At 39.8% G+C, this 23,571-nt stretch overlaps 2 protein-coding genes across 7 annotated transcripts in view; both read left to right on the forward strand.

Annotated features, from left to right (window-relative positions):
• Nucleotides 1-10,019, forward strand: part of LOC125769986 (glutamate receptor 1-like) — a 31,352-nt gene extending 21,333 nt beyond the window's left edge. For 3 of the 4 annotated variants that reach the window (XM_049439109.1, XM_049439110.1, XM_049439107.1), the window contains 5 exons: nt 1,555-1,941; nt 2,663-3,005; nt 4,659-4,921; nt 5,183-5,635; nt 8,062-8,112. In XM_049439109.1, the coding sequence (XP_049295066.1) occupies nt 1,555-1,941; nt 2,663-3,005; nt 4,659-4,921; nt 5,183-5,284 (1,095 nt within the window). In that variant the 3' untranslated portion in view covers nt 5,285-5,635; nt 8,062-8,112. Of the gene's footprint in view, nt 1-1,554; nt 1,942-2,662; nt 3,006-4,658; nt 4,922-5,182; nt 5,636-8,061; nt 8,172-8,255 lie in introns of those variants that run through there. The other variant, XM_049439108.1, reaches the window with a different exon arrangement.
• Nucleotides 10,020-12,956: 2,937 nt separating this feature from the next.
• On the forward strand, nt 12,957-20,193 carry LOC125769990 (ras-like protein family member 11B). 3 transcript variants are annotated; one of them, XM_049439116.1, is made up of 5 exons: nt 15,048-15,168; nt 15,253-15,382; nt 17,796-17,852; nt 17,949-18,022; nt 19,427-20,193. In XM_049439116.1, exons 4-5 carry the CDS (start codon nt 17,972-17,974, stop codon nt 19,853-19,855), a joined length of 480 nt encoding a protein of 159 aa, XP_049295073.1. In that variant the 5' UTR covers nt 15,048-15,168; nt 15,253-15,382; nt 17,796-17,852; nt 17,949-17,971; the 3' UTR covers nt 19,856-20,193. The 3 variants fall into 3 exon arrangements, with proteins under 3 accessions (XP_049295071.1, XP_049295072.1, XP_049295073.1); XM_049439114.1 differs by lacking the exons at nt 15,048-15,168; nt 15,253-15,382 and adding an exon at nt 12,957-14,707; XM_049439115.1 differs by having other exon boundaries at nt 15,047-15,382.
• Nucleotides 20,194-23,571: the final 3,378 nt, after the last annotated feature.

The following is a 23,571-nucleotide window of genomic DNA, read 5'->3' on the forward strand; positions in this document are numbered from 1 at the left end:
GCAGATTCTTCAATGGAGACGCCTGGTTGTTCATGATTTTACAATAGTCGAACAAAATTTTATGATTTTAGTAAAATATCACAAACAACTCTGACCACAGATTAAAGAAAAAAAACATTTTTAGTCCAACATTTACTGATAAAAACACAACGATATATTCAACACTTTGCGTGCATCATGATACGCCCTAGTTTCGTTAGCATTACCAAAACGACCATTACTAACGACCTTCGGCCGACCCATCTCGTTGATCATGTACCGTTTATCTTGTATGCTTATTCCATCTATCACTTACCATCTTATCTAACTTTTACGGTTCCTCGCTTTTTATCACAACCTTGGTCAGGGTTTCTAACCTTCACGTTCTCTTTCTATCACCAGCAACGATATTTTGGTGAGCGCTATGAATGCTCATCTCGATCGATCGGACCTCACTTCGAACGATTTCCAAAAAAGCCCTTCCATCGCTCATTCTCCTGCTCTCCTCTGTGAACTTCATCTCTCGTTCCTTCCATTTCCCGCCCTTCCATGAACTCAATTTATTCGATCGGTGTTTCGTATTTCACCCAGTGGCCATCAACAAAGGGAACATAACTCGTCAGAACATACGCACGCTCCTCTGCTTATCCTACCATATGGTTCGTATTATTGCAAGTAAAACCGGAACCGAAATCAAAATGCGAATCGAGTGCGTATTCGCAAAACATGCGCTTCCAAGCTTCCCCGGTGGGCTTACATCAATTCAATAGAATCGAGAAGTGAAACTCAGTACAAACTTGCCACCAGTCAATTTATATGATTTATCATAAATAGACTGTTGTCGATCCGTTCCACTATCTTACCCTTGATGTTGTTACATTTACCAGTGACGCTTGACGGCTAGTCGGAGTATCAGCTGCCGGGTTTTGCAAGTCACATCCAAGCTTTGCTTTCTCTAAACTCATGCATCGTTATTATGCTGAAGGATTCATGCATAGGAACGGTAACAATGCTCTTGTTATAGCTTGTACCACTGCAATTTTGATTTCAATAGTTTCGGAAACATTGGGTGGAGAGGCTATCTAATGGACAAATATATGTCCGATGTTTAATTTCAGAAACATATTTCTGTGAGTCTGGAGAATTGAGCAATATTCAAAGCTTCCTAAACAAAGTTTAAGCAATCGCACCATAAACATACAAGAAGCAAAAATTTTAAGTAGAAGTATATATGAGTTTGAGATAAGTATTAAGTCATAAAAATTCTATTGCATATCGATGATGTCACCTCAACCAACTTTCAATACACGACTGCCATAAATATTGAACAGATCCCCCAATCGTTGAAAAGTTTGTGTTTGAATCACAGTTTTAGTTGTTGTTAAACCCAAATTTCCTCAATGAACATAAAATCATTCCTTAAGCATTCAACCTCTTGGTGCATTGCTTTCCCATTCCAACATGCCTCATCCTATCCATTGCGTGCTTTCAAAACATTATCTATGTACTCACCCCTCGGTGTATCTTTCTGTTCTACTTACTATATGTTTTTCTCTCTTCCTTTCTCCCCTACAGGTGATGGATGATCGTTGGGAGAGTGAAGTTATCGAGTACGGGGCAATCAATATCACCGGCTTCCGAATCGTCGATACGAGCAAAAAGTACGTCAAGGAGTTTCTTGATGGATGGAAGCGATTAGATCCGACCACATCGCAGGGCGCCGGTAAAGAACTGATCTCGGCCCAGGCTGCCCTCATGTACGATGCCGTGTTTGTGCTGGTCGAAGCGTTCTCCAAAATTATGCGCAAAAAGCCGGACCAGTTTCGGGCGTACACAATGCGCAATCGAAACCAGCCGTTTAACCTTCCCACCAACGGAACGCGAACATTGGACTGTAATACTTCCAAAGGGTGGGTCACCCCGTGGGAACACGGTGATAAAATTTCACGCTACCTGCGCAAGGTAAGAAATGTATTTTTTTTCCTTTCATCCAACCGATCTGGCACCTATTTTTGGACTACATATTGGGAAAATTGAGCGTCAATTTAATGGTTTTATTTAAATTTTTCATTAAAAAAATGTTCAAATATGTTTTACTAGGTAAATAAACAACTCGCAATACTATTATTTAACAACTTTTCGGAAATTCAACATTACAATCAGCTATTACGATTTTCAACGTTGTCTCACCATGCCAACTACATTGGGTTGTTTTGAGACTCTTTTCTCAGAATAGCTTGGCTCAATATCTACCTGGGTGTGTTCCTTAGCCAAATCGAGCCAAGATTTATGAGCCCATGATACATTATTATAGCTACCGGTCTTTATTTATACCATCACTTGCGCTGCGTTTGTTGCGTAGCAATATTTGGGTTTCTTTCTCGAGAAATGCAACCCTCGTGTCGGCTAATATCAGTCCGTTATTTCTATCCATACCATCAAACTCACTGGCTCTCTCTGTCTGTTTATCGTTCTTGCAAATGGCACAACTTTTACACCTTCCCGACTATTGGCATCATCACCGCTACTACAATCGCCACAATTGCACGGTTGGCATTGGGCCACCAACGGGGAAAAAATCCGCTACTACCACGATTCACGACACAACATGTGACTGCTTTACGGCTGGGTACCTTCAAACCCACGGGCCGGGTTTTTACGACAACGTTTTCACCAAGAACAGGTGGAAATATCGGGCCTTACCGGTGATATCAGATTCAACGAGGACGGCAAACGCCAGAACTACACACTGCACGTGGTCGAGATGACAGTGAACAGCGCAATGGTAAAGGTGGCCGAGTGGTCGGACGAAGGCGGACTGGCGCCGGTCGTCGCAAAGTACACCCGGCTCAAGACGGACATGCATTACGAGCGGAACAAGACCTACATCGTGACGACCATCATCGAGGAGCCGTACATCATGCTGCGACAGCCAGAACCGGGCGAGACGCTGGAGACGAACGAGCGCTTCGAGGGCTACTGCAAGGATCTGGCCGAGCTGTTGGCGAAAAAACTCGGCATCAACTGTACGTATGAGTTCCTTTCACTTTTACATCCTTACCTGTATTCCCTGCGCTTTCTAGTGAAAAGGTACCAAACTGACACAATTTTCGACTGCTACAGCCTTAGGTTGCGGTGTACAGTGAATGTAAACTTTAGGATCATGTTTTTCTATTGACTTGACCATGTTTGCGAGTCTACTTTGGAACCCAACCTAGCCAAAGTTCACTTATGCCTATATTATTATAACCTATATTCTAGCCAAAGTTCACTTTACAAGGGAAAGTTGTTGTTCTCTAAAGTACATTTAATCCACAAGAAGGTCCTATTAGAAGGTCTAGAAGTTTGTTGATATGTAATTAGCTTTATAACTTTTGACTCACAAATTAATTACTCTATTCTTCAACATAAAGTACTTATACATGATACTTTCTCATGCGTGATCACTTCATCCAATTCATAGCAATTCTTTTTTCAATCATTTCTTCAATCTATCGACAAAGCTTAATTTTAAGAATTGTTTTTTATATCTAATGATATTTTATTTAATAATACGTAGGAGCTTACTATCACTCAGATACATTCTAGTTAATTCTCAAGCTTCTTTCCGTTTTGCAAACGAAATACCCTTTAATGAAGATCTTTAATCGCTCCCTATTGGCAAAAGGGGATGAATACATAATGTTGGTTCCAATGTCAATAGGTCCTTTTACGATAGGCCGCATTATCCCAAGGCATTGAGTGGTAAAGTGTCATCATGGAACCAGCTAATGCTCTTTCACGCTGTTGATAGTGCTTTCCTATTATTACCGCATTTTCCCTCGATAGTAGTCGTGGATGAATGTATATTATTCATGCGGATGGTCTGATAACATGTGAAAGTACAACTAATCATTTATGATTCAACTCCATGGTGTAAGCATAATATGGTGATTGCGATATACGTTTTGGTTTTTTTTATTAAAGGTTACTTGTAGAATAGATTCGTGTTGATAGCTGTTTCCATTTTTGAGTAAACGCTCAAATTTCTCGAATATCCTTAAAGGTTCTCATTCCATTCATCATGTTTTCATACCATTTTTCATAGTTTTACTTATTCCCTCCCCAATATATCACTCGAAGCACTGAATAAATTGCAGCAATAGATGATAAAAATATCATTACAAAATTGAAAGCTCTAAATTGTTTCCATCGATTTCCACACTTAACAGAATTTCCCTCCTAACGGAAACCCTAGTCCAACATTCGTTTATTGCTCTTCCCATGTTCCACAGTTGACCACAATTGTACAAACCACCTTTTGGAACCCTTTTTCCTATTTCCTCATCAAGGCCAAACCTTCCGAAAGCAAAAGAAGGGACAAGAAAATTCCACTTACGGTATCTTCCGACGAAAGTTTATATTTGAAAACTTTCAAATTAGCCCCTAAGATGCGGACACGATCCTTATTTGATGTCTAGTAGGGTAGACATACTTTCACCAGTCTCCCTTTTGGTTGCCTTTTGGTCCCTTTTCATTAGAGTTTTTGTCTTGTCAGTTTACTACGCCGGAAACTGCTTTTGCGCTTACAAACTTTCATCCAAATTAAATGTCCACCATGAAAGAAAGAAGTAGCGCAAAAGACAAAAACTTCAAATTGAATCTTTTCCATCCTCATTCATTTTTCTCCCAACAACCAGATGAGCTGCGGATAGTAAAGGATGGTCAGTATGGTTCGGAAAATCCAGACGTCAAGGGTGGCTGGGATGGAATGGTCGGTGAGCTGGTGCGAAAGGAGGCCGATTTCGCTATCGCCCCTATGACCATCACGTCCGAGCGCGAGCGCGTCATCGATTTTAGTAAACCGTTCATGTCACTCGGCATTTCCATCATGATCAAACGGCCGGTCAAGCAGAAGCCGAGCGTATTTAGCTTCCTCAATCCACTCTCCAAAGAGATCTGGGTAAGTAGTGGCGTATGCGTGCAGGAGTTAAGGACGGACTAATGAGTGCTACCGAAAACCATGACCCGTGGCAACAGGAACACGAGCTTTCGGTGGTGTTCTGGTTGTCCTGCATCAGCCTCACGACAAACTGTCATACAATCCGTCGTGTTTGAAGTTACCTCCTGAGGTGGTCAATAATGCATCTCCCTCACCGAATGCGTTATCTAATACTAATGCTGTGTTTGCGAATCCTTCGCTCGCTCTTCCGTCCTACCCTAGGTTTGCGTTCTGTTCAGCTACGTCGGTGTCAGCATCGTCCTGTACATAGTGTCACGCTTTTCGCCCTTCGAATGGCGACTAGTTAATTATAACGGTAATTAATTTCTCTGTCCAAAGGAACGGACACCATTTCACCTTTTCGGAAGTGTGCTAGCCCTAGGGGATGCAGTGTATTTCCGCCCTTACGCGGCTTCTACGTCCAAAGTCGTCGGCATCCGATGGGTCGGCACGGCACGTACCAATCCGCTCGCATTCGGATGAGTTGTGAACACTTCCGGTGGAAAACACTGCATCTCTCGCATGAGCGCACAAAAGACGTAACTTATCTCATATGTTTTCCCTATCGTCTCTTCCTCCCGAAAACCGTCCCGGGGCCGTGACACCTTTTGTGTACCGAAATGATGGGTGTTTTGCTCGCCCAGGACCATCTGCACTGTGGTAGAGATGTGTAAAGTGAGTAAAAGTGAGATAGAGAGTGGTAACGATGTATTGAACGAGTTTCGTTCACTCACCACGAGGAGTTTTAGCAACTCTTTTTTCACTTACTCAATCATGAGAGTAAGCATGTAGCCGCGTGTTTTAATTAAAAACGTGTTTTAATACCAATTGGTTGCAATGTGTTTCTTTTCACTCAAGTAATGCTTTAAATAAAAAAAAGGTAAAAAATAATAAAAAAAATCAAAAAATAAAAAAAAAGAAAATTGACTAAAGCTCATTTTTGCAACAAATTTTGCCTATAACTCGGTCGGTATACAACAGATCGCCAATCTTTAACCTGTGGTCGATAGATGGCACCATTGGCTACATTTTCTTCTTGGACGGCCATGCCCTCAGATGTCTGTGCCAGAAGTTATGCGAGGAACCATGTTCCATACCCTGTTTGAGAAAATGTAAAATTTTCTTCATTTTTGCATCAAGTTTTGCCTATAACTCGGTCGGTATCCTACGAATCGCCAATCTTTAACCTGTGGTCGATAGATAGCACCAATGGCTACATTTTCTTCTTGGACGGCCATGCCCTCAGATGTCTGTGCCAAAAGTTATTCGACGAACCAAGTTCCATACCCTGTTTGAGAAAATGTCCAATTTTCTTCATTTTTGCACCAAATTTTGCCTATAACTCGGTCGGTATCCTACGGATCGCCAATCTTTAACCTGTGGTCGATAGATGGCACCAATGGCTACATTTTCTTCTTGGACGGCCATGCCCTCAGATGTCTGTGCCAGAAGTTATTCGAGGAACCATGTTCCATACCCTGTTTGAGAAAATGTAAAATTTTCCTCATTTTTGCACCAAATTTTGTTTATAACTCAGGCGGTCTTTAACAGATCGCCAATCTTTAATCTACGGTCAATAGATGGCATCAATGGCTACATTTTCTTCTTGGACGGCCATGCCCTCAGATCTCTGTGCCAGTAGTTATGCGAGGAACGAAGTTCCATACCCTGTTTGAGAAAATGTAAAATTTTCCTCATTTTTGCACCAAGTTTTGCCTATAACTCGGGCGGTATTTAACGGATCGCTAATCTTTAACCTGTGGTCGATAGATGGCACCAATGACTATATTTTCTTCTTGGACGGTCATGCCCTCAGATCTCTGTGCCAGTAGTTATTCGAGGAACCAAGTTCCATACCCTGTTTGAGAAAATGTAAACTTTTCCTCATTTTTCCACCAAGTTTTGCCTATAACTCAGCGGTATCTAACGAATCGCCAATCTTTAACCTGTGGTCGATAGATGGCACCAGTGGCTACATTTTCTTCTTGGACAGCCATGCCCTCAGATGTCTGTGCCAGAAGTTATTCGAGGAACCAAGTTCCATACCCTGTTTGAGAAAATGTAAAATTTTCCTCATTTTTGAACAATTTAGCAAAATTTATAAATGTGATATATTTTAATGCGAATTCGTTGCAATAAGTTTCTTTTCACTCAAATAATGCTTGAAATTAAAAAAAAGAATATAAAATCAGAAAAAAAATTAAAAAAAAAATCAACTCAAAAATTTCACAGGGCTATAGCCTTACCTTTTTTTGAGTAATTTAAAAAAAAAGATTTATTTTAATGCGAATCGGTTGAAATAAGTTTCTTTTTACTCAAGAAATGCTTTAAATAAAAAAAAATATAAATAATAAAAAATGCTCTAAATTTGCCAATCTCTTAAGCAGAGACGGATCATGCCCTTGCCTATCAGACTAGTCCGCTTGTTCGCTAATACAGATTTTATAGTTAAGCAGAGCGAGCAGTATATTTATTTGTCTAGTTTGTCTAGTATCAAATGTTTCGTTTTAACTCATTTTCGTTTCAACTCACCCGCACATTTTCGTTTCAACTCTCGTAAGTATTTACGCTTTTTGCAACTCGACTCACCACGGCTACATGCTTACACTCATTACTGAGTAAAATGACCGAACCTCAACTTATACGTTTATGTCGGATTTTTTATTACTTCGAAATGAGTCGTTAAACGAGCCGACTCCTTGTAACCACTCATTCACTCTGAGTTGACTCACTAAAAAGAGTTGTTATTCTCAACTCTACACTGTGGGGCAACACAATTGAATGTGTTTCGCGCCCTAAGTGTTATTAGGCGATCATTTTTACTGTATTTTCTTTGCTTTTACCTCGGACTGAGAACAAAAGCTTGTGCGAAGCTTTTACAGTACACGCTTTCCACATCAAATAAGCTTGAAACGTAAGCTTTAGGCATGTATAGAAAAAGGCGTATAATTTAGTAATTATGATTCAAGTTTAAAAACACCAACGAAATTGAAGTTTACTAACACTTTAAACACAGGACGTTTTAAATATGTTTTTCAAGTTTTTCTTGGTTTGTTGGTCACATTTTTAATTCCAGTTTTTACAAATTTTTTCTATTTCAGATAAGCTGCATGAATTGGTTCGAGTTTGCAAGAATGCAAGTTTGACATTTGCAGTCGTCTAACTACAATGAGCAGGTTTCTTATACAACAATCGTACTTTTGCATCAAATGTTAGTTACATATTGAATTTATCATAAAGCATGTTAAGTAAGGAGGAAATTATTAAACAATTTCTTTTTCTTAAAATTTTTCAGCTTGATGTCGGCGCGGTATAAAAGTTTCTTTAAGAACAAAACTCAGCTTCCTGGAGATTTCTTTCTCGGCTGCATGGAAAGAAGCACAATTATAGCAGCACACAGAAATATTCAGTGAAGAACATAAACTATATGTTTAAAGTTTAAAAATACATTTGTCGTCAACTTTTTGTCATTATTTAATTTACAACTATTCGAAAAAATCTTTATGGTGGGCAGAAAAGAATAAACAACCACATACTACAAAATAACAGATGACGAATTTAAAGAAACTGTTCAACTTAGCTGAGTTAGTTATAAAGTTATTCGAAAATTAAACATTTAATTGTTAGATACTAATGCTTTCTGAAATAAATAAGTTTAAAACGAGCAGGCCAGAAAATGTTTCCATTAGGGTTTACAGAAACTTATGCTGCAATTGCGATTTTCTTGTGTTTGTATTGTTGAAACCGTGTACAAATTTATAATTTATTATAAAAATCTCTCCACACTCAAACACTGGAGAACATTCAATGACAAAACAGGAGAACTGATCATAAAATTACAACTAAATGTGTTCCATCGACAGCCTAAACTACCTTTAAAATTACTCATGATTTTGATTAGCTACAGCAAATCTTTTATACTTTTTGAATAATAAACAACAGTGAAGAAATTTATATTAAATAATGTTTAATCCAGATGTGTCAAACACACGATCAGCTAGGTTTATACCTTCATCAATGTTAATACTTAGCAAACAAATAAAATTATTTCTAGGTAGATTAAAACATGTCATTCTCTCGAAACGAATTTCCATTCTACATTTTCGTTCCACACGTCAAGCAGCTTGAGAGAGAAAAAAAATAAGTTCGACTTCACTGGTTGAAAGAGATCAGCAAATGCTACCAAATAAAAAAATATCGAAAACCAAAATGAAGGATAACTTCCAGACACGGTAATCAATCTGTAAACAGTGCGAGTTTTCCAGTTCGATGATTATATTTTCCGTTAACATTATTGGCAGGATTTTTTTGCGTGGTTTTTGTGCTGTTATCTTTTCGTGCTTTCTATTTGTGGATGGTTCTCTCACCTTTCGATTCTTTAATCGTGGTGTGGTTTTGGTAAGGGATATTTATTATTTTTCGCATGCTTGTTACGGTAAACTGTTGGCCACGTCTCCGGTGAGGTGTGAAAAGAGCTCTGTGTCGTTGTTGAAACAATTTCCATTCCATTGCGTTCGTGAAGGGATGGAGCGTAGAATGTGATGTTATTACAGCTGCACTGTTAATTACAAACAGATTGTAGAAGCGGAACAAGATCTGCCGTATATCCTTTGGCAGGGAGGATGGCTTGCCTCGGGGTTGTACATCGTAACTCGCAAGTGGTGAAAGAATCGGCCGTCGGTAAGCTTCGTGTGAAAATGAACAGTGTGTTTGTACATTTTACTTTTCCATTCAAGTTTCCCAAGAGGACATGTTAGTCTAGAGCGATTAAGCACATTCCCAAAAATCATAACTTCGAGTGAATAATAATAATATTTTTTGAAAAGTATGTGACGTCCGAAAAATGATTTTGTTTAAGGTTTTCTTATGTAGAAATTTTTATATTTTTGGCAGCTGTTGTCATGTTTGGGGTCATTAGTTATGCTCGATTAAAAGCTAGAGAATTGATTCTGATTTTTGATAAGTTTTCCTCCACATGGTCCTCTCAAAGAGATTCTTATTTTGTGGAATGAAAGTTTAATGAAAATTTCCTATAATTCGTATAAATTAAAATACTTGGTTTATTGTTTCAAATTTGGCTAACACCATACCTTAGCTAACATTCATACAACAATATTTACAAAAACAGTTGCAGTTGTTTTATCGTATGTTAACTATCTCTATAGTTTGCAAAATTTACAGATAATAACTAAATTTATGTGGGGGCGGCGGTGGTGCAAGTGAAAAACGGCGCCCGTTCACACGGCAGTGACCGGGTTCAAATCCCATCCGGACCGTCCCCCAGTAGCAAGGACTGACTATCCTGCTACATGGTAATATAAGTCTTGATACGGCCAGGCCGTTCTAACCGAGCAAAAAAAAAACTAAATTTATGTTCTGTTTCGTTAATTAAATATCATCAAACACAAATATTCAAGAGTTCTCGTAAGTCCATGTCAATGATTTCATCTAATTTGTTGATGTTTTTTTCCGAAAAAGTATTGAAGCTCCTCGCAAACGACTGAAAGTACGCACTTCTTAGAAACAACCCAGATAGCGCCTTCCAATTCATTGCTGTACGTAAGTAAGTGATTGCTTGACAATTTGCTGCTCTGAACCAAGCAACTGGCTTTACTAAGCTATTCTTGCAACGTTCTTCAACAAACACTGTCATTTGTTGTAATAGTAGTTCGCAAGTAGACGGATACTACCACACTGGCAAGATTTCCGGCGACAAATTCAACCATATCCTCCGATACAAAAGCAAAGCAAAGATAACAAAATCCGTCGATGGAAGTAAAGTTTCCCAGAACCGCTCAACGACCAGATTCGTTTGTTCCGGACGTTCGTACGACGCACAGTCGAAGTGTAAATAATTACTCAGCGTTCCTTCCCTGTGGCAGCGTTTGACAAAGTGCTTCTTATTGCAAAGTTTCAGTTTGTGGTTAATGGTACAATACGTTGGTTTTCTTGGGTTCTTTTGCTAAACGTGCCATCTTAACACTCCCTGCATCGAATAAACCGACAAACTTAATTGTTTTTGCTTCAGCTAGCACCTCCGGCATTAGGATTCGGTATTGTACCGGCAATAGGTAAGGGCACAGGGAGAAAGGGAAGAAAACCCACGATTTTCACAAAATGAAAGACCATTTTTCATTTTCTACCTTCCCCATCTGGTGGTACCTTTGAGCAAAGTCCAGTCTTGTATTACCAGTTATGGTTATTCGGCAGCGAGTTCTTTTCGCCCGATCATTCATTTGATTCGAACCTTGGTGTGCTGGTGCAATGCTGTTTTTTTTTTCTTCTTCTTTGGTTTGCCTACATTTTCCACTTAAAATGTACATGCTGCACATAACAAATATCCATGGTCTGTGGTTGAACAGTTTCGATTTCTATAGATTTGATCGTTTGGGCTTCAGAAGTGGTGGACAAATTTCAAATAAGAAGGCAGAAACAGAAAACGAGTAGAGAAACCCAGCAGATCCTTGCCGGTACAAAATAGTTATGAACAGTTGTACGGGGTTCGTGATGGAACACGAAGTTCCGAACACCACAAACCGCAACCGTTCTTTGGGAAAGCATGCAACAAAGCAAAATGTGAAAAGTGATTTATGATCCACAAATGAATTCAAACGCAAATAGAGCTCCACCATTTTGCTCGTCTGCAAGATAATGGAATGGTTCGTCCAAGGGAAGGAATCGTAGCCATAGTATTGATTGACTCCGATGATTGGTTGATTTGTGACTTTGGAATAAACAATGTCGTGTTTTTTTTTTGTGGCGTAGAGAAGAAAATCGAAAACAACAATTTCGATTGAGGGTTGCAAATCAAGAGTAAAGAGGTCAACTTTTTTTCACATCCTTTATGGGGTTTCTTTACTTCATTGTTTCCTTCCAGGAATTATGTTTCTTTCGTTTAAACCAACGGCATAAGCTTAGTCGAATAGGGACTACAAACAATCTCATTTCTTCAGATCATGGAAACTGTTTACTCTCACCCCTAATCATTCAACAATGCTTCGACCTTCAGCGATCAACTAATAATTAGCTCAAATTCACCACCACCACCTGCATTGTAAAAGCATCAAAATAAATCACCTTTTTTCCCCGTTCGCCTTAACAAGGCGAACAATAATGGAGCACTGAAGGAATTTCTATTTCGACGTACGAGCATGTTTCGACGCACGACTGCGCTTCACGTTCACGGTGGCCGTAGTGAAAATAAACACGATAAATAGCGCGCTCTGGAGGCTGATCCGACGGCCATCTTTACCCAGTAGTTCAAACACACACTCAGCCAGGTTCAGATTTTCCTCCTACCTCGGGTCCGATGAAACGATGCGTGGCATCTTAACACTAAAGTAATTTACCTTGGGTTGTTGTTCTTGTTTTACTGTTTATCATCTCTAAAGACATGGCGGTGACCTGGCCGGGCAGTTTCATTTCCCACGCGGCCAGTTTATTCTCGTTTGCCTATCCAGATGGTTGCGTTTCGCGATGCATGCACCAAAAACAAATGGCCAATGACGAACCCATAGTGTAGTTATTTTTAAATGTTTCACTCTCATGCGATCGCGTTCGATCGTAACGGAGGCGAGGCAATAATGGTGTTGATAAGGTGTGGTAGGTGTGTTGTGTTCAAGTGTTTTTCCTTTTTGGTTTGCTGCATATGAAATATTAAGATATGAGTAAATTTTTTTTCTGATAGGTATTTTCTTGATCTCTTGCTAAATTTAGCAAAGACATCATTTGAAGATGATCGTATCAGCTCATTTTTGTAGCTTCATGGCTAATGAGCGGCCTCTTCTGAAGACTCTTAGGAAAACAGTCGTAAAATAAAATACGGTGTTTTTAAAACTTATTTAAAAGGTTTACGTTCTATATCGGTGTATCAGATAGAAGAAGAAATCGACATTCAGGGCGCCCTGATTATTTCAAATTTTGATTCGTTGAAAAACATACATTTTTCTTACATAAAAAATGAAAAACAAAAGAAAGAACTATTTTACCTTTAAATTTGACCGATCTTAACAATTTCGGTACTCCACTGTGAGCAACTCTGAGCAACTGCGAGATCACGGCCAAAGTGGAAAGATACGCTCAGCACGATCGTTCTCAGTAGTGGTGAATTTTCACCTACCGAAGAAAGACGCATGATCTTTTGGGGAACACAAGAAACTACCTTACCGTGCACATCAGTTTGGTGGCGATCGCGTATTTGTTTTACATTTGTACTTAATTTTTCATCCACAATAGTTATGGAAAACAATCAGCATTGATTGGAAATGAGCAAAGAGTGGTTAGTGTGGTAGAAATTCTAGTTGGCACACAATGCCCAAACTAGAAGAGGGAAGCAAAAAACCAGCATCACATACATCGCAACAAACATGAGCAAATAGCTGTTGATTCGACGATCGACTGTTGACAGAGTAGACTAATTGGAAAACCGATTCCAACGCGTGAAGTGGAACGCGTTGTGCGTTTTGGGGAAAGTGAATATTGTGCGCGATTTCCGGTTGAATTTAAGTTTGTGTTGTGCGCGTGGAAGAGGGTGTAGGAAAGCGAAATGTGCAGCAGGACGTATGAAATTTGCTGTGTCAATGGCACCGAAACCCAGAATCGTGCATAAAATTAAGGTACACATCCGGTGACAGCATTACGCACTCTCGCAATTCGTTCGCACCGCAATGGTTATTTTCCGGTCAGTTTATTTGTGTGCGAAACGATTGTGAACGTAGCAGCCCTGGAGGCCAGACGGAAATTCTCGTAGTATTTGGGTATATGGCATGTTTCCGTGCCGTTTTTTTTTTCTTTCTTCCACCCGCGTGCACTATTCCGCACAATGTGTACCCCCGCTGTGGAACCGCTGGGGGATGAGTGTAAAACAATTAAATTTTCATGCTGGTGATGCGCGGTGATGTGGAAATCAGCTTCGTTCCGTGCGGTTTGGCGGAGTGAAAACAACGGTGTGAAAATGGTTGCACACTTTGGCAAAAATTAAAACCAGAGAAAAACCAGGAACACCCGGGTTGAATGCGTGGTGCCAAACGGGGAACCGGAGAAATAAAATCAAACACCAAACAAAGTCAGCAAAGCCACGGCTAACGTGTGTGTGTGTATGTCTGTGAGTGTGTTGGTGTGTGTGTGACGGAAAATCCCTCTTTTCTCGCCGCCCCCCTCAAATAGTACGGGAAAATCAACACTGCAACATAAACACACAGGCGAAAATGAAAACGAATTTCCTTTCGGCTACAATTCGCGTGCTGCACGGATGACGGGAGTGAAATAGCGCGTGCTGGTATTGTGGATGGCGCAAGTGAGTGAACCGCAGAGTGTATATACGCCGGTGAAGATTCCGACGCTCACACTCAGGCTATTGTCACCGTTAAAGGGTGTGTTTGTGCCATTGTTTGCATGCTGAGGTTAATACATTTAATGCTTCATTAAACAACAACTGATTGCTGCTGGTTGCAAAGCCACAAACCTGTTTATTGGAACGAAGGGAGCCAACCGACTCTGTCCCTTCGTCCGCCGTCCCGGTATTTGTGGGTCGTAGAAAATCAAACCGACCGAACGCAACCGAACTTTGGGTATACCACCACCGGACACCTACCTACCTGGAATATCGGTTCCGATTTGTACTTGTTATATGAAGGTTTAGGTGTTTGGATTAGTTCATCATGACCACCAGGGGTATTAGAAGGAAAAAGTCCTACTTGGCGGAAATCAAGGTGGCGGTCATTGGAGCACCGTGTGTTGGGAAAAGTGGTAAGTGTTGTGATATTTAGCTGCTTTGTTGTTTAATATAAGTGGAGTGATTTGAATTTCTAGGTCTAATAAATAATAAGCTCTATTGCTTATTTCCTTTTTTTTCAAAAGGACAATTTTTTTTTGAAATAAAAAAATATGTATCTTGAATAGATCGGATTTCTGTTTAAGTGATCAGTTACAAGAATTGTTGGATAAAGAGATCAAGTACCCTAATCATCCGATCGGTGAAAGTGGTACATGAGCAAAGTACGTAAGCAATGACGAAGTCCTGGTATTTAGACGTCACCGAACGAATCGTTTACAGCTGTCCAAGAAATTAGTCTATCGTTCAGCTGTCACCTTGCTTACCGATCCCGTCAATTACTGTCTCGTTTACGGCCGTTTGCTCCTTAACCATTAGAATTTACATTCCGTTCAATGTTTCCCAACTGGCCAAAGGTTTCAAACAGGCGTCAATGGTATGTTACGTATCTTACGAGCTCTTGTACGTTTCTCATTTTTGTGTGTTCTTGTTCACTGATGGTTAGTTTTCATCTTCACAGTGAAGGAATTTGCTTCGAAGTTAAACCACACAGCTTCAGCAACACTAACAACAATGTGCCCGATACGGTTTGTGCGGCTAGCTTGAAGGCAAAAATAAAACACCTGCATATCGTCTCGCTGTGCGAGATGGTAATATTCAATATGGACTATAACTTTCTTGACCCAGGCTTTCAATCATCACCTTCTGGACAGATTTGAACGTTCAACAACCGAACTCAAGGCGATATGTTTCGTCTCCTTAAACCCTGTACGCTGTTCACGGTCACCGCGGATCTCATCCAATGATAAATGTTTGATCCGAAAATATCTCACACCTAAACGATTCATCTACTACGGTTGAGCTGAACGCTGAGCAGTCGAGAGAGTACAGGCGTGAAATGAAAATCTTTCCAAATGCAGAAGGCGTCCGGTCGGTAGTATGGCGTGTGTGTAGAGATGAATTAATTTTAAAAGAGCGTCAGAAGAAGATGATTGTTGTACGAATAATAATGAGCGTTGATGCTGTATACATATGAAAATGTTTATTTGTTCAGAACAAACCGCTTATTTATAGGAGGTTTCCGCTCAAGCTAATTGGAAGAACCAATATCGCAAACCATATCGCGACTTTCTTCATGGAATGTGACAAATTTACGATCTACCAGACAAAAATCATCTGTTTATTGGTACCCAAAAGTGTTGATGCGTTAATTTGGAAGGGTTTTTTTTTCTTTCCGCTTCCTCCACTTGATTGGTGCTGAATTATATGCGTACAGCGTTGGCACATAATTTGACAATCATGTCACTAGAAACAGGCGTCACATTCGTCTCATACTTACATTTTCATTTATGGAGCAGATCGTTTCATAAATGACACCGGTTTCTTCGGTTTGTCCAAATGGTAAAAGAGTCGTAAATTTATGGCTCCACAAATACGACAATATTACCCTCACACTATAAAACGTCCATTAACCTCAGGGCGGGGTTGTGTGTTGATTGCCTGTGTTCGAGAAGGGATAGGTTTCCGCGTGAGGTTACAACAGGTTCAATGGGAATGTTGTCTGGTAGTGTTTCATTTTCCCGACGGTCGTTCTTGGAAGGCAGTCAAACTAAACATGCTGACAGGCGCCTGCAACATCATGTCAGAGCGATGTGACGAATGAGATCGACAGCTGCATCTGATGCTGTGCGTTATTAATTTAACGCTTCCTTCATCATCATGAAGTCTTTCACCTGCCGTAGAAATATTCTACAGACGCTTGTACGGTCTTTTCGGCACATTAATTTGCTGGTGGTTTATGGTTATGTTTGGACTCCTTTTATTTTTTAGAAGAGAAATTAAGGTGAAGTTCGAATTTAAAGTTTTACAGATAGATTTCAATAATCGTTGAGGTGGATGCTCAAATTGAAAAACATATCTCCATAGCTATTACGTTAAAAGATTTAGGGCAAATAAGAATTATTTTGAAGCTAATTGGTTAAGCTTAATTCGTTTTGCATGTTTGTTACTAAAACAGCAAAAGGACATTCTACAAAAAAAACCACAACATCGTTACAGAACATTCATTAATATATATTCAATTACCTGTTAGCCTCAGCGAAATGCGGTATAATAGAAAGAAAATACGCTAGTTAAAATCACGTCTTGCTCCAACCAATCCTCTTCAGAGGCTCTTCTTGGTAAATGGATCATACTTGAAGAATAGTACTCGTCCTGCACAGCCAATCAGTTTGATCTCTATTAAAACGATAGCACCGCAAACATGGCGAAAAAAAACCCAAAAAAAATCCAAAAAAAACCCCGAACGAATGTCCGTGTGCCATTCCGCTGATTCGTGATTCAAACATGCAAAAATTCGCCTTCGATTTATACATTATTTGCGTAACAGTGCAAAGAACGACAGTCGAACCGATTGGCTTGATGGAAATGCTTCATCTCATCAGTTTCGGTTCTTTTTCGGGGTTGGTTCCTTAATGCCGTACACATCATTATCATTTTCGCTAGTGGCTGTGTTACCGGTAATTGGCTCATTGAATTATGCGAATCATGGTGGGGCAATGCAAGAATTTGCCAGCAGGTTATTTGGATTCCGCTTGATGTTTGCTGCTTGATTTCGTCTTTGAGTAAAGAAGGAGAAAAACGCAGTTATGAATTTCTGATTCAAAGCTTTTCTCAAGGTTTTCGTTATGTATTAGCTTAACAGGTGAATTAGGACTTTTTCGTATGAAATTTCTTTTTCTTCGTGTATTAAGATATTGGGTTTTTTTTGTGTATTTCATCTTTGAATTAATGATGTAGTAAGAAAGGGATAGAAAATATTTAAAAGATCTGTACAGCACCAATGCAATTTAAGGACAACGGTGTCAAGTGTGCCTTTTTATTGCCTTTTATATGCTAGTTTTTCTCTCTAGATTCTATTTTATAGACTTCGAAGTCAAATTTGAGCAAGCGTTTAGTGTGATCAGTTATATCAACAGAAGTTTGCTTATTTAAATATTTGATTAGAAATGGCATTATTACGTTGTCTAATTCTCGTTGCATAATCTTTTTCTTTTTTTGCAGCCTTAACAGTACGATTTCTCACCAAACGCTACATAGGAGAGTACGACCACCAGGCAGGTAACTAAAAACGAAAATAGTCTGTTGTAAATTATTTCCAAGAACAAACTCTAATGAGGCTTCTTTTCAATTGTTTCCTTGTTGGCCTGGCTTCAGAGAACCGGCATAAATACGAAATCATGGTCGATGGTGAAGCGGTCCTGTGTGAGATATGGGATACATGCCCAAAGGTAATATCGAATAGGGCAGCTATCCTTTATAATGGGTTTCGAAACTTCATGTAAGCAGGTATCTCACCCGGAAGAACGTTCCTGCAAACTTATCGAAGCACTCCATGCCATGCCCGGTAGCTGACACGAACAGAGGAAAATAAGCATCCTAGCAGTCTCATCAAGCACATCATAGTTTCCATGGCGCTTGGTAACTTTGTGTTCTGCCAATCTGTCAATCTCGTGCTCAAGTTTACTGTCTTTGTGTGACTACACATCGCCCGGCGGTTCAATGGAGAGTGACGCGAAGCTAGGCGGCGAGCAAGAAATTGCCTCTCGGGTTGGGTTATCTGGCGTACCATCGAATGAGCAATTAGAGCAAGGATTGATGGGAACGATAATTACCCTCTCGAGTACACTCTACCAAGCAATAGCCGGCGATGATGGAGGGCCAGAGGTGTTGCTGCAATCATTATTACCAATACGAGAGCGGTTGGAACGAGTGCTACTACAAATCGAGTCTCAAGAAGCGAAAGTTCATTGTTCTTCTGGCCGGTCGACCCGGACGACGATGTCAGACCGGTCTCAAAGGCCGCAAACTTCTACGAATGAGCCCAGCACTATTCACAACGGGAACTTTGCACCGCCAAGTTCCTCCACGGAGCAGGAAACTCGACTGAATGCTGATGCGAGTTTCAAAAGCGCAACAAATCTTGCCTCAGCTGGCGATCCATCGTTCGTACCACCACCGGGATGGCGTGAAATCACAAATCTTGATAGTTACATGGCGGAAGCGAGTGGTGAGGTGGACGACTATACGGTGCTCACGGATACAACACTGGGCGATACATCGTACGAAGTTTCGAATCGAACGCAGATAATTGATCGCAAGGTGGACAGGTCCAATTTGGACCGATCTTTCGAACCGACACTTGCACAAAGCAGTCCAATTGTACATGGCGATGGAAGAAGCAAGAAATCCGGCGGTGACACGTTTACAATTCCGAATCCAAAGCGCACGGTGGACGAAATGTTGAAAGGTCCGAATCTAGCGGGTACGTTCGCTATTCGAGAAACGACCAATTACGCGCTAGCGGACGGAAGTTTCCAGCGCAGCACGAAAACAATTGCCGGGCCGGATGCGTCAGTGTTGGCCCGATGCACGAAACCAATGCTATTACAAGATCCCTTGGGATTGGCCTTTCATTCGCGAACAATCGTACCGCCGAGTGCACCACCCGAGCAGGAAGCTGACAGTCCAGTTGCATTCAATTCTCCAACGAACGAAAATTAAGATGACATTTCCAACCATTTTGTGTTTGCTTTAAATTCAAATCATTTCTTGGATAATATATAAACAGATAATTTATTTAGCTTTTTCGTACATTGATAAAACATAAATTATTTAACTGTTTTTCTTTCAAGATCGAAGAAAATGCCGAAGCCCTTTCGTTAACTGCAAGCTCCGAAACCGTACAGTGGGCGGACGGTTTACTGCTCGTCTATTCAATAACAGATCGCGATTCCTTCAATTTCATACGTAAAGCGAAGGAAGAACTGGCCGGTGATATGCCTGTCGCGCTAGTGGGCAATAAGGTTGACATGGTGCATCTTCGGCAGGTCAGCACGGACGAGGGTGAAATATTGGCGAAAGACTTTGAGTGCAAATTCTTCGAAATATCAGCCGCCGAACATGTGTACCAGGTGGCGGAAGCATTCCTTGAGCTGTGCCGTGAGGTGCTCACGGGGAAGCGGAAATCGAAGCAGAGCTTCATCGACAAGATTGATCGTATGTTGAGTGGTTCGCGTACTTACAGCCGAGGGAAGAGTGATAGTATTTCACCGAAAGAGTAACATTTCGTTGCGTTGTGATAGGGTGTCGAGCAGCAACAGAATCGATTTTTTTTTAAGTTCATTCAGGAACTTCTTTTTGTCAAATTCAATGTTATTTGTAACAAAACATTTCAGAGAAATCAATGATATTCATTCATGGTGAAAATGAAGTTAAAAGCTTTTTAATATTTTCCACGCAGATCAGTTGAACAACATTTTAAAATTTACTAAAGGGAACACTCAAACGATACGTAATATGTAATTAAATTGTTGAACTCAACCAATAAATTTAAAAGAACGTTCAATTGATTCTACCGCTTTATAACCACCATTTAAATAAAATTGTTTGTCACGCTTGATTTGTACGATTGCTACGTAAAGTAAGAATGTAGGCATTGACCTATGGAAAGAAACATGTTTTTGTCACCACCATCAATGGAGCCGCCAGGTGGTTTACTGAAAGCCACACACACCCAAAAAAAAACCAAATCTTTTCGGTTGAATTGATTGGAAAAGATTTTTTTTGCAGATAGCAGAACGGTGAAACAACACCATCGCAAGAAACTTCACGATTTATCAATCGAATGGACACATACTCGAGTTGCCGAAGTGGAAACGCGTCACGCAATGACCTGAAAATTTATTTCAATATGCTTCACCAAACTTCACCTGACCGAGGACGCGTCACGCGTGCTTTAAAGTGATATTCACGTTCCCGATTGCGTTTTTCGCACAGACAATAAACTGCAATTGAAGCGTTAACAAAAAAAAGAAATAGTGGTGGTTATGGTGGGTTGGAATATAAAAATACTCACAATAAACACAAACACACACCGCATGCAGTATGGCCGCACAGCCAGTACTCGTTTTTGGGACGCTCATCAATACGATCACAAGTGCCCGGGGGGGGTGACGTTGAAGCAATTTTGGACTTTGCCAAATGGGATCTAGGATTGAAATTTTCCACTTCTAATGGAGTGAAAATATTGAATAATTTATGGACTGCGACTCACAACAAAATAAATTGCGTGTAGGTATCAGATTGAAACAGGCGCTGCGCAATCCGGTTTGGCAATACGTACGTCCAAAAGACAGTGTTGCCAACCCTGGGCTGGGAAAAAAGGAGGAAAATAACAAAAAAAAAAACACCAACCGACGCCAAGCCAAGTGTTGGTATAGCCTTGGAAATTGATAGCTTCGCCATCGTTGCTTCGGTGGCTTCGGTCGTGTGGTGTGGTGATGGCATGCTTTAACGTTATATTATGCATAACCAGAATGTGAAAATTATACCACAGCAATAATAAAATAAACTCGGAACCTCCGAACGGTGTTGGCCTATCTGTTATCGGCCGTTGTGTCTGTCTCTGTGCGTGTTTGTTCTGTGCTGAAATTGGATGCATCTTAAATATTTTATTTTTTATTTTATGCTTTACCGCATACGATGTTATTTGGTTGTAGATTGCCACTGTCTGCTAATTAATCAAATGATTATGCTTCACTTTGATGGATGTTATGCACGCAAAGCTTCAGTTTTATTTTATCTTTTTTTATTTTAACACATACAATGCTTGTTTTTAATTGTCCAAGAAGGTATCAAAAAGCTGCTTTTTCGGTAACATAAAAGAATGGGCCTTTTGGTATGGGAAAACTAGTTACCATTTATTTGTGTGAGCTGAAAGTTGATTAAATTTTATTTACTTTAGTGCGATTTACTGTTTGTTATAAAAAAAGGATAGAAAAACATTTTAAAATAAATATGATATCAATATTGCAAACTCAATCTGTTGAAATGTATCCTCTTCATTCCATTCATCATAGCAAAGCTCTTCAAAGCGAATCGAAGCACGGAAATGTGTCACAAAATTGATTTACAAGTAAAAACAAAAAAGGGGAAAACAAAACCGAATGAAATTTATTGCTCAAAATATGAAGAGTAAAATCTGAATTTCCTAATTTGATTAGCCGTTTGTTGGAGATAGAAATGCATATTAACTTATTTCCTCACGAAAAAACCCGGGGGCATCAGTGCAGCCAAATGCTGGTGCATGATGAAAAGGAAAGCCAAGCAAATATTTTCCAAATGGCATTTTTATGTTGATCGTATGAAATTTAATAAAAATATGCATACTTCCTTTGTTTTTTTTTTCTTTGTGTTTTTTTTTGTTGTTAAAACTATCACGGCGACCAACAAAAGAGTCCGTCGTGGTTGTTTCTCGCTGTACTATTGTACTATTATATCCAATAAATACGCATCGCTGAGCAGCTAGGGGAAAAAAATGCTATCCAGTTCCGAAAACTGTTGTTACTCATCCGGTACAGGACGTCGTCCATCCGGGCCTGGTGTTCCGTTTACCATCCATCGTGTTCTGCAAGTATTTCTTGTTTTGTTTTTTTTTTTTTACTTTCTCTGTGTTGGCTTTTGTTTTTCGACCGTATTGTGCCCTTTTTTGTCCATAGCTGCTCGTTTTATTCACACTTCACTCTCACCCGGTTGCAAATGCATCAGCATATGCGCTTTTACTTTTAGCTTTTGTTGGCCAGGTTGATGCAGATGTCATTCCGTAGCCATCATATCCTGTCAATGACAACATAAAACATTTCGCTGATTTTGATGGTGCAAGAAACGCCGTGTACCAATAGAGAGAGAGAGAGAGCGCGCGTTTGGACGTTCGCCCTTCGCCTAGATTGTTCGGTGGTGGTTTTGTTGAAATGGTCATTTATTTTTTCTGAGGGTTGTTTTTGTCCACCACCTTTCTTTTTGTGGTACATGCATGCACCTCAACGTAGATGGGAATTGTTTGTCTGCGTTGTCTCCGGCGGAAAAGCCATCGTAAATAAATTATGAAATCAACGCTTTCAGGAACAGTTGCAATAAATGTGGCGGGCCAGCAAAAACTTGGCACTTTTTGCATTTAAACCTTGTGAGCCTCGTCGGTCATTATCGTACGTGTGTGTGTGCGTGTGAGCGTGTGTCCTTTTCGGTGGTTTTTCAATGATTGGCCATTGGGTTGCGTTTCGGAATGAGTGATCATGGTGCAGTTTTTTGTTTGTTTTTACTGCCCCATTTGCTAGAGAGATAACGCATCATTTTTATTCCATTCTGTATTGAAATGAACATCAAAAATGTATGTGCCATGAAAATAGATGTCTTCAATGAATAATTCTGGACGAAGTTAGCATGACCCGTGTGCAATGGATAGTTGGTTTTGGCGGGGCATATTTTTGTTTGCTTGTTTGCTTGTTTTTGTTCATACTTCAGGGCGTTTTATTATATTTGCATGCATGTACTATCGTTGCATCACTTTTTAGAAATGCAATCGTTTGACAAGCTTTATTGAATTTATTTATAAATTACTTTTTTATTTTTTTTTTGTTATTATATTAATTTTATTTAACAATGGAATAATAAAAGTTTTATTTTATAATTTAATTATAAATTTTGTATAATTTTTATTTCAACGAACGTAAAACTCAACAACTTTAATCATTTTGTACAACCACGAAAATAGTTTCCAAAACACGCTTCATCGATTCGTATCGATTCCCCATTCGAATCCACCAAGAACAACACCGATTGCCGAATTTTATCAAACAAATGGTAGAGGAAATTGTTATTATCAATTAAATGCACATTTCTAATTGAATTTAGATAGTTATGCTCGTTTCAGTGTGAAATTTCATCCCCTGCCACTGATGTACGAATGTATTTCGCGTGTGCACAGGAGTATCTTTTTTTA

The sequence above is a fragment of the Anopheles funestus genome, chromosome 3RL (genome assembly GCF_943734845.2).
Source record: "Anopheles funestus chromosome 3RL, idAnoFuneDA-416_04, whole genome shotgun sequence".
Classification (NCBI taxonomy): domain Eukaryota; kingdom Metazoa; phylum Arthropoda; class Insecta; order Diptera; family Culicidae; genus Anopheles; species Anopheles funestus.

Excerpts from the sequence above, each read along its gene's own strand:
- LOC125769990 (XM_049439114.1), top strand. The coding sequence starts at position 14,620 with ATGACCACCAGGGGTATTAGAAGGAAAAAGTCCTACTTGGCGGAAATC. Across the intron at positions 14,708-17,795 it reads ACCGTGTGTTGGGAAAAGTG|CCTTAACAGTACGATTTCTC; the intron begins GTAAGTGTTGTG and ends CTTTTTTTGCAG. Across the intron at positions 18,023-19,426 it reads TATGGGATACATGCCCAAAG|ATCGAAGAAAATGCCGAAGC; the intron begins GTAATATCGAAT and ends TTTTCTTTCAAG.